The sequence below is a fragment of the Anopheles stephensi genome, chromosome 2 (assembly GCF_013141755.1).
Source record: "Anopheles stephensi strain Indian chromosome 2, UCI_ANSTEP_V1.0, whole genome shotgun sequence".
NCBI classification, from domain to species: domain Eukaryota; kingdom Metazoa; phylum Arthropoda; class Insecta; order Diptera; family Culicidae; genus Anopheles; species Anopheles stephensi.
The window spans coordinates 9,693,249-9,702,500 of record NC_050202.1 but is presented as its reverse complement, the minus strand read 5'-3'; the positions used below and the strand labels follow the sequence as shown (position 1 = coordinate 9,702,500).

The window sequence follows — 9,252 nt, the reverse complement described above, 5'->3', positions numbered from 1 at the left end:
TCGCGGGTTTTGTTTGTATACGGCTGTCAAAAAAACGTAAACAAATGCCGTGAGCCGTTGCTATTTTGAATCGCCAGAAAGCGCAATGTTGTGTTGGCGTGCGGTGCAATGTTAATTTCGGTTTCCATCCAGAATGTGTTCAGTGTGGCGTTTTGTTAATGTCGTATGGTTTAAGTAGTGTCTAAGAACGTTGCTCGAAGCTGCCTACAATAATGGAGATTGAAGCACGCCACAGCGAACTGCGAAAGCGGCTGGATGTGCTGGGCTTTGGCCATCCGCTGCCCCTAAGCGCAATCGGAATCGTTTCGGCAATTTTGGACGATCTCATACAAACATCGGAAAAGCTGAAAAATGCCAACCACAAAATCGAACTGCTGCATCAGGTATCAGGGGAATCGTAGTAGCCATCGTGTAGCTGTATATTAGCTTGGATGCGTCAGTGCAAAAAAAAGAACCACAATCGTGTGTGATTTTGATACCTTGAGTTTATATTTTGTTACGTTTCTGTTTGTCGCCCCTTCTTTCCGACTCCCCGATCCCGCCGAATCAGGAAAAAGCTGCCTGGGAGCTTGGTGTGGAACCGTACAAGTGTGACAACTCCCGACTGCTGGCCGAATGCAACGAGCTGCATCTGGCGCTGATCAAGCAGCAAGATAAACACATCCTGGCGAACACGGAGCTGCGATCGCGCGTCCGATCGTTGCAGGCGGAAAGGAAGCAGCTGGAAGAGAAATGTCTCCAGGCGGAGTGTAAGATCCGGGAGCTGCAAGCCACAGGCGCTAGCGAGTGTGTGAAATCGCGCAAGGATAGCACCAACAAGCGTGAGTAGAGGAAGCGATTAGCTCCCCCCCCCCCCCTTTTATCGATCGGTAACGATTGCGTGCGTGCGTGCCATGATGCGTGTGATGAAGTGCGTGTGAAAAGTGGCACGTTGCTGTTTGTGGGGTGGGGTTGGACATGCAGTAACGAATTTCCACCGCATCGGGGATAGACGTACTAATATAACACGCAACAATTCCCACGGATGGGGTTTTCCTATTTGCAGAGCGTAAACCATTCATATCAACCGTACGAGCGGGCACGTTTTACCAACCGCCAAAGTGCTGTGAACAGGGTATGCAACAGTCCGGGGCCCTACCGCCGACGTGCCGCTGTCCGTGCAACCAGCTGAAGCAGGTCGAACGATTGCGCGTTGAGACGGAAAACCAGCAAGGTGTCATCGATGCCCTCAAGAATCAGGTGAGTGGCTTGTTTGGTTGCATGAAGGTAATTTATTGCCGCTCGTGCGTGGTGTGTGAGCTTTCAATTAGCCAAGAAAAAGGGGTATGTGGTTTACTGTTAGAAGAAAAAATCAAAATCAATTCCTTCGGTGATGGCCTGCTCATACTCCTCAAAGCGCTGGACGTATTCGTCGCTCATGTCCTGCCGGTACGATCCAACCGTTCCGTTGCGAATGAACCTGGAACGAAACAAATTTGAGTCCCCATTAACACCCACCACCCCCCGATTGATCGATTATTCGTGCATAAATGCTACTACATACTTGAAGTTACTTTTGGAGAGCTTTTTACGCTCTTCGCTGTACGTTGTATTCCTTGCCCATTCTAGCAAATCATCCATGTTGCAGGATTTGTTGGCTGTAAAGCACAAAAGAAGCGGGCAAATAGCTTACCATCACTATTCAGCGAGAAATCGTCGTACTTCACGTGTAAATACTTCTCATCGACTCCACCGAAAGGTGCTTTTCCAGTTCGTCCACCTCGCTGGAGCTGTACTGCTTCCCCAGGAACGCACTGACGCGCCCAATAACGCCACGCAAATCACGTTTCATTTGTTCGTACGTTAGAAACAGACAGTTACCCGCATCCGGCCGGTTGCTCCACTCCCAGTACGCACGCACATGCTCTCCAAACGGTGCATAGATGAGACTATCGTTCAGGAAGGCGTCGAAAAAGTCCTCTCGCGGACCGTCATAGCCAACAATGTTGCGATAGTGATGGTAGAAGGAGGTGGCCGCATCCTTCGGGTTGCGTGAAACGTAAATCATTTTCGCCCGGACGGTTCGCAGTGCGTCCGGAAGCAGCATCACCGGCAGGTGGCTCTTGATGTGGCGTGGTCGGGCCAGATCCTGCACCCTACCGACGGAGTCTCCATCCATTAGGGAAAGCGCACCTGAGAGCCTTTTTGGACAGAAATTAGCGCTGGGGCAAAAGGTCATCAGCTGATGAAGGCACTTACTCCAGAAAGGGGAACCGTTCTTCGAGCGTTAGTTTGGCCGCCCGCGCGTAGTCGAGATTGTTGTTCAGCAACCAAACCATCTCCTGCGTCCACGTTGTACCACACTTGGGAAACGTTATGACCCACACATCATCCTCGTAGACCGGCATTCGCTGTATCGGTTTCAACAGCGGCAAGAACTTTTCTATCATAATGCACCACTGCTCGTCGCCGTTCGGGATGGAGCGTGACAGTCGGTAATGCTTCTCCGTTCCGGGGCAATCGATTCGATCGGTGTACGCGTTGTTAAGCTTGTCGTAGCGTATCATCTTGGAGAGTTCCCCGGGCCAAGTATGTTGCTCGTTGGGTAGCTGCACACTAACTAACGAGGGTTCGCCGCTTTCCAATCGAAGTTAGGATACGTTCGATTGCATTCAACTGAGAGAGGCCGTGCAATTGCGGACGGGTTCTCGAGGCTTTCCACATGCGCCACAAGACAACAAGACTGCAGGCTGCACATGAGTGCGAAATGAGGGAGATAATTTATTCCTTATGTACGTCTCAGGGCACAAGACCGCGAGATATGTGGTACAAGTTTAATGACCGTCGACTAGTGGAGATAGTGAAAGCGGAGCCGTATGTGCGATGCGGAAGCGGCAGTAGTAGAGTAGTGCAAACTGGTTCATCTGTTGCTGGAAAGCAGGAAATCCACCTTACGATCGCTTGCTCGAACTATTCGTACTCGAACTTGAAATCGCTTCCGGCCGTCTGTTCTGCCACAAATTGGTCAAACCGTCTAATGTACTCCTCCGGCATCTCGTTGCGATAATCACCCACGATGCCTTTTCGCATGAATCTACCGATGAGAGAAAGGAGCGATTGGTGTAACATACCACCAGATGGGAGAATCAACGCTACTCACTCAAAGTGTTCCCCCTCACGATTTTGTGACAGCAGGGCGTTACGGACCGAGCCATGTTTGTTGGTGGCGGGATTTTCTGGAACAAAAAAAATGGAATCATTCCTGTCCTCCGGTCACTGAAATGCATCTTCAATTCGGCTATGCTTTTGTATTACTTTTCATTGCACTGAACGATAAATGCACCGCCAGCTCATCCAGTTGCGTGTCCGTGTAAGATTTGTTCAGAAATTGGCACACCTTCGGTAGAAGTCCTCGGAGATCCTGGCAGCGGAAGATAGGACAACAAGAACACATGGGGATGGCCCTGTATTGAATTGGATTGTCGTGAGTAGTAAACGCTTACCCGTTTCATGCTCTCGTACGTTAGAAACAGTACGTTCGGTTCATTTCTTAGCGCCCAGAACTGAAGCACGTGCTGTATCATCGGACAGAACGCGACACGATCGTTAAGTAAATCGTCAAAAAACGCTCCTCGGTCTGCACGGTATCCAGCGAAAACCTGGCTGTGATGGAAGTACGAGACGGCCACATCCTTAGGGTTGCGTGCGACGTAGATGATGCGTGGCTTCACCGTCCACAGCTGCCGTGGTAGTAGCGGAAGCGGTAGATGCGATTTGATCTGCCGCGGGCGTTTACTGCAGGCCGCTAAGAGGATCGTATTGATATGGAAGGTGTACGCTATGGGTCCAAATCTGGAACGGAGTTGAGGGAAAGATTTGCCCTGATGAGAGGAGGTGATGGTTAGGGAATGTACCGGTGGGACGCCATACTCCAGGAAAGATGATCTGCAGTTTAGTATAGTGTCTCGCGCCGTTTTATAGTCCAGCTCGTGATTGAGCAACCAGACCATCTCCTCCGCCCAGGTGGTGCCACTCTTGGGAAAGGTTACAATCCACACGTCATCTTCGTACACCGGAAAGTCTCGCACCTGTTGCGCGTAGTCACGATATCGGGCGGACACAAACATTGGAGCTGGTGGGATTTTCGTGGCATCCAGCGGATAGTCGGTGAGATCGGTCAGCTGCACCAGAATGCTGTTGTGATTGGAAGAATTCTTGGCGGCGTCGGTAAATGTGAATGCCATCGTTGGATGACGCTCGACGATGCAGTGTGCAGTAGCTGACCTCTGTGCTGCGACTGAGAGAGGCGGGGACAAAGAATCTTGACGCTAGTGTTTTACCGGATCGAAGGGTTGTTGATTTAGCTTGCTCTGGGGTTAAGCTTGATAAATAGAGCGCATAAACAATGATAACACTGGCTTGCTGTTGATGTGTAGACGAGCCGTACTCTAGCGCTATTGCGGTTTTACTGAGCGTTACGATAGGCACGCTCTACCAGCAGGCCTTTGTTGGGATAAAACTCTTAGCTGGCCTTACTTTATAATATCTGTGTCATTTTTAATAAAATTTCCCCATTTTCTCACCTCAAACCAGACGCAACGTAGCGCAAACTATTACTACCAAGCGTACCAAACGGCCATAGCTTGTTCTCTATTAATTGGACATGGTTTAAGCAATGCAGCGCACGTGTTGCCTGTGGAAGGTATTACAACACACGCACACACACACATGCACAGTGTATAATTCAGATAAAAGGTTCCCCCTTTATTTGTTACATTTATTGGCTTTTTAATCGAATTTGCGCAACTACGAATCGTACTTAAAATCACTTCCAGCCAGCTGCTGCTCGATGAACCTATCAAATCTCTCTATGTACTCCGGTGTGAGCTCATTGCGGAAATCTCCAACGATTCCTTTGCGCATAAATCTGTAGGAAGGCGATCGTTAAAGACATTTGGTATCGAAATTAACAACGAGATAACTTACTCAAAGTGTTCTCCTTCACGGCCATTCATTTTCATCGCGCTGCGTACCATTTGGTCGTTGTTGGTCGATGGATTTTCTGCAAAGAAAATCCGCTGATTAGGTTTATGAGTTCTCGTATCGTTCAGCGCTACCTACTTTTCATTTCATCGAACGATAAGTGTACGGCTAGCTCATCAAGCTGACGGTCGGTGTATGATTTACCGAAAAATTTGGCCACTCGTGGCAGTAGCTTTCTTAGGTCCTGTGGGACGATAGTTGTGGTTAGCTCTCATCGCTCTGTTTGTACAACTTTGTTCACTTACCCTTCGCATGCTTTCGTAGGTAAGAAACAGTACGTTTGGTTCGGTTTTTAACGTCCAAAAAGCAAGCGCATGCTTTACCTGCGGACAGAACATCACCCGATCCTCCAGCAACCCATCCAGGAAGGCTTCCTTCGTGCCGCGATAGCCCATAATCATCTGGTAGTGGTGAAGGTACGACACGGCTACATCTTTCGGATTTCTAGCCACGTAGACCACTTTCGGTCGCACGGTCCACAGCTGGCGGGGCAGTAGTGCGAGCGGTAGATGAGATTTTATGTGCCGTGGGCGCTTCAGGTTAGCGGCAGCGGTAACCGTATCCACCGGAATCTTGTCCGCAATGGCACCGATTCTGTGAGTGGAAGGACAAAAAAATAAAAATACTTGTTGTGTCCCGAGCGCAGTGTACGCCAATTGGCGCCAATTGCACTTACTCGAGAAACACTGAACGAGTGTTGAGATTGACGTCGCGAGCCGTTCCGTAGTCTAGGTCATGGTCGATCAACCAGACCATCTCCTGCGTCCAGGTGGTACCGCACTTTGGATACGTCACGATCCACACGTCATCTTCGTACACCTGGAAGTTACGCACCTGCTCTGCATAGTTGCGAAACTTTGCGGGAACGATCGCTGGTGCTGGTGGGGAGCTGGCCAGCGGATAGTCGGCCAGATCGTTAAGCTGTATCTGCACGAAGGAGGAAGCTCCCGGGCAGGAAAGATTCGTCTCGATGTCGGTTATCGTGAATGGGCTAGACATGGTGCTGCTTCACTGTGCTTGAAGATGTAAGGTCAGATGGAAACTGAGATCTCTGAGACTCGTTACTTGTGTTCTCTATCGTGCTGACCACCAGTGTTGGTTCTGTAATGGTAAGGTCTGTTGTGGTTTTCCTGCGTAGTGACGTACATGCGTTGATGCTTGACGTTTGCCACAAGGTCACAAGTGAAAGGAGTGCTGAACCTCCTCCGACCAGTGGAAGTGGGAGACGGTGTCAACAAACCGCAGCTTCTTGTGATAAGAGTTGGCTTTACGTTCATTTTTTTCTTCCAACAATACACACGATAAGAAGCTTGCCAAGTGCATTACACTGCATCATTGCTTGCGGTCTTATCAGTACGGAAGTAATGGTATTTATTGTGGTTGTTTCTTTTAATGAACCTATAGAAACAGTTGGTTATATTTGAGGATAAATGGAATATGTAGGTCAGTGAGGGTTAATATTTTAATTGCTGGACGTTGTTTTGCAGACAACTTCGGGCTGCTTTTTCATCCTAAGCTGGGATTGGATGTGTTCAGATTTATTTCTATCTATTAGTTTATTTAAAGAAAAATCTATTAAGCTACCTTTTTATCGAAAAACTTGCTAATCTTCCCATTGGTGCTACTAGCTACAATTGCTCGATCCTTGCTTCAAAGCAAATGCTCTTTCGCCCCGGTACTTAATAAAATAGTGGCGCATATTTGCTATCCTTCGGGACCTTCTCCAGCGTCCACCGATCGATGGCCTCGATCAGTTCGGGTGATAGTTCCTTCCGCCACCCGTCCGCTTCACCACGCCGTATGAACTGCATGTCGTTATCGTCCAGTTTATCAGTACGATTGGTTTGCTGCAGATTGTACTGGATCCACTCCCGCCGATTGACGGCCGCATTGTGACGCATTTGATCGAAACCCAGATGGTTCGCCAGCTGCCCAATCTGTTCGTCGGTGTACGATTTATCAAAAAATTGACAAACTTGTCGGATGGCACCGGGCAGATCTCGTTTCATGTCTTCGAAGCACAGTGAAAGCATATTTGGATAGCGCAGCTCACTGTACTCGATCAGATGCTTGTGGTAGGGTGAATAGTAAACCAGCTCGTTCATCATCGAACGTACAAACTGGTCCAGCGTTCCGTTGTAGCAGTGCAGGGATACGGAGTGATGGTAGTACGAGACGGCGACCGATTTCGGATTGCGGCGTACGTAGACAAGCTTCGGCTGCACGGTCCATAGAGCGTTCGGGAGAAAGGCGGGTGGTAGATGGGATTTGATGAAGCGCGGTGAACGCATCTCCAGTGCATCACGCAGCGGATTAAACGGTTCTGGAAGATCACGGAGTCCGGATAAGCTACGGGAAAACGGGGATCGTTTTTTAAAGTAAGCATCGACAGAGGTGGCAAGTGTTGCGGGTCATACTCAATGAAGGGAAACCGTGCGTCGATTGAAACGTCTTTCGCCGTCTGGAAGTCAAGCCCGTTGCAGACCAGCCAGATCAGCTCCTGTGTCCAGGTGGTTCCACTTTTCGGGTACGTTACGATCCAAACGTCATCCGGCCGGACCTCCATGTTTTTGATCGTTTGTGCGATACGCTCGTACCGTGTCGAAAGGCAGACAGGTTCCGGAGCCCAGTCGGGCAGATTGATCGGGACCGTAGCGTAATCGTTGCATCGCACTAGCACGTAGTCTTCTTCGTTACGATCACGGCACGTAGCCTTGAAGATGGGATCCTCTATATCGATGTATTCGAATGCCATCACACTGTCGGACGGACGTACTTCGGGCGAAGAATCTTGTACACTTGACGGTAGCGAAGGGAATGATACGAGCAGGTTTATAGCCAACGAGGGCGTATGTCTCTTGTTTTTGACCCGTTTTTCCCATCCACTGCTTTCGGTGTAACCGTCAGATTAAAGTATCGTTGTGTGCGTGCGAACCATTCCGGTTCCAGTTGCTGGATTCCGATCCAGTGTTGCCAGAAAGTGGGCGAGGATTTAATTTTAATTTGTATCTTTTTCAGACTTTTTGCTATAATTATTATTATTATTTTTTATAATTATTATAAATTATTATTACAACAATTTTTAACACTTTTGCTTAACTTTTACCTTAATTTAAAGTAACTCAGTAGCGTCTATTGCGCTATTTATGAGATGAAATTTTCGCAAAAGGTAATGAGATGAAATTTTCTTCTGACTTTTCATAACATCGAAGGAGAGATGATTTTCCAACCCGGCCAATCGCTGATCGGTGTAAGATTTTTGGAAGTATTTGCAAACTCTTAGCAGTATATCACCAATGTCAAAAAAAAAAGCCAAGTTTAGCGAATTCTACAGGATTGAAGAATGTTTTTGTGTGGATTTGTGTGGATCATTTCCTCAAAATGGATGAAAAGTATATTCATCTCACGACGAATGTTCCAAAAATCTAGCGTGTGAGGAATCTGTGACCCGAACAGGATCTGATCGCTCAGCAATGCATCGAGAAAATCTTGCATAGTTCCTTGATATCCGTGCAGGTGGCGATAATGGTGGTAAATTATCGATTCGGATGCTTTGCTTCGGTCGAACTGTCCAGATCTGCTTCGGCACAAGGGCAATCGGTAGGTGGCAATGTGAATGTGCCTTGGTCGAGTTGCCTGTTCCAGCTGCCCAATCGTATCGCCCGAATAGTTGAGCACGAATGCCGAAAATCTGTGATGGTGAATTCAATTAGCACTTGACACTTTATTACGGCTGTACGCTTCCGAGCTTAACTTCACCTATCTGGGGACAAAAGTCAGTACCGACAACAACGTTGATGTTGAGTTACGCGCAAGGTGTGCTGGCTATCATCCTGGTCATACTACAGCCTGAGGAAACTTCTCCACTCTAAATACCTGTCGCGACGGACGAAGCTGGGACTGTACAGAACATTTATAGTCCCAGTAGGCACGTAGGCCTCTGAGACATGGACTCTGTCCAAAACTGACGAAGCCCTCTTAGCCGCGTTCGAGAGAAAGATGCTCAGAAGGATTTTTGGCCCCGTATGTGTGGAAGGACAATGGAGGGGCCGCTACAATAACGAGCTCTATGAGCTGCACGATGATCTCACCATTGTGCAGCGAACCTGACTCGCCAGGCTCCGGTTGGCTAGTCACGTCATGAGAATGACACCGGACGATCCAGCCCGTAAAGTCCTTTTAGGCATATCACACGGACAGAGCGAGGCGTGGACACCATCTCCTGTGTCC

General features: G+C 48.5%; 4 protein-coding genes across 5 annotated transcripts in view; 1 reads left to right on the top strand and 3 right to left on the bottom strand.

Annotated features, from left to right (window-relative positions):
* The window catches only part of LOC118503821 (centrosomal protein of 135 kDa), a 31,094-nt gene that overhangs the window by 78 nt on the left and 21,764 nt on the right, over positions 1-9,252 (top strand). Inside the window, exons 1-3 of the mRNA XM_036037522.1 lie at positions 1-383; positions 551-821; positions 1,046-1,239. The exon at positions 1-383 is cut by the window's left edge and continues 78 nt beyond it. Coding sequence (XP_035893415.1) covers positions 213-383; positions 551-821; positions 1,046-1,239 — 636 coding nt within the window. The 5' untranslated portion in view covers positions 1-212. The remainder of the gene's footprint in view (positions 384-550; positions 822-1,045; positions 1,240-9,252) is intronic.
* LOC118503826 (luciferin sulfotransferase-like) lies at positions 1,249-4,522 on the bottom strand. 2 transcript variants are annotated; one of them, XR_004905219.1, is made up of 8 exons: positions 3,910-4,522; positions 3,483-3,831; positions 3,295-3,400; positions 3,140-3,215; positions 2,239-3,073; positions 1,717-2,180; positions 1,544-1,637; positions 1,249-1,459 (listed from the first exon to the last, which is right to left on the bottom strand). XR_004905219.1 is itself a non-coding variant. In XM_036037528.1 (5 exons), the coding sequence occupies exons 2-5, from the start codon at positions 2,544-2,546 to the stop codon at positions 1,339-1,341; spliced, it is 987 nt and encodes a 328-aa protein (XP_035893421.1). In that variant the 5' UTR covers positions 2,547-3,073; positions 3,140-3,211; the 3' UTR covers positions 1,249-1,338. The 2 variants fall into 2 exon arrangements, 1 of the variants encoding a protein (XP_035893421.1); XM_036037528.1 differs by lacking the exons at positions 3,295-3,400; positions 3,483-3,831; positions 3,910-4,522 and having other exon boundaries at positions 3,140-3,211.
* LOC118503827 (luciferin sulfotransferase-like) lies at positions 4,718-6,247 on the bottom strand. Its single transcript, XM_036037530.1, has 5 exons — positions 5,699-6,247; positions 5,268-5,616; positions 5,101-5,206; positions 4,966-5,041; positions 4,718-4,906 (listed from the first exon to the last, which is right to left on the bottom strand). The coding sequence occupies exons 1-5, from the start codon at positions 6,019-6,021 to the stop codon at positions 4,786-4,788; spliced, it is 975 nt and encodes a 324-aa protein (XP_035893423.1). The 5' UTR covers positions 6,022-6,247; the 3' UTR covers positions 4,718-4,785.
* LOC118503824 (luciferin sulfotransferase-like) lies at positions 6,375-7,950 on the bottom strand. The gene is made up of 2 exons (XM_036037526.1): positions 7,440-7,950; positions 6,375-7,371 (listed from the first exon to the last, which is right to left on the bottom strand). Exons 1-2 carry the CDS (start codon positions 7,775-7,777, stop codon positions 6,702-6,704), a joined length of 1,008 nt encoding a protein of 335 aa, XP_035893419.1. The 5' UTR covers positions 7,778-7,950; the 3' UTR covers positions 6,375-6,701.

What these genes read in the sequence shown, in the direction of transcription:
- LOC118503826 (XM_036037528.1), bottom strand. Translation starts at nt 2,546, where the DNA reads ATGATACGCTACGACAAGCTTAACAACGCGTACACCGATCGAATCGAT. An exon ending in GAACGGTTCCCCTTTCTGGA is followed by an intron (nt 2,181 to 2,238) that starts GTAAGTGCCTTC and finishes CTGTCCAAAAAG; the next exon opens with GCTCTCAGGTGCGCTTTCCC. An exon ending in TTCGGTGGAGTCGATGAGAA is followed by an intron (nt 1,638 to 1,716) that starts GTATTTACACGT and finishes TGTGCTTTACAG; the next exon opens with CCAACAAATCCTGCAACATG.
- LOC118503827 (XM_036037530.1), bottom strand. Translation starts at nt 6,021, where the DNA reads ATGTCTAGCCCATTCACGATAACCGACATCGAGACGAATCTTTCCTGC. An exon ending in ACTCGTTCAGTGTTTCTCGA is followed by an intron (nt 5,617 to 5,698) that starts GTAAGTGCAATT and finishes TTCCACTCACAG; the next exon opens with AATCGGTGCCATTGCGGACA. An exon ending in CGTGAAGGAGAACACTTTGA is followed by an intron (nt 4,907 to 4,965) that starts GTAAGTTATCTC and finishes GCCTTCCTACAG; the next exon opens with ATTTATGCGCAAAGGAATCG.
- LOC118503824 (XM_036037526.1), bottom strand. Translation starts at nt 7,777, where the DNA reads ATGGCATTCGAATACATCGATATAGAGGATCCCATCTTCAAGGCTACG. An exon ending in GCACGGTTTCCCTTCATTGA is followed by an intron (nt 7,372 to 7,439) that starts GTATGACCCGCA and finishes GTTTTCCCGTAG; the next exon opens with CTTATCCGGACTCCGTGATC.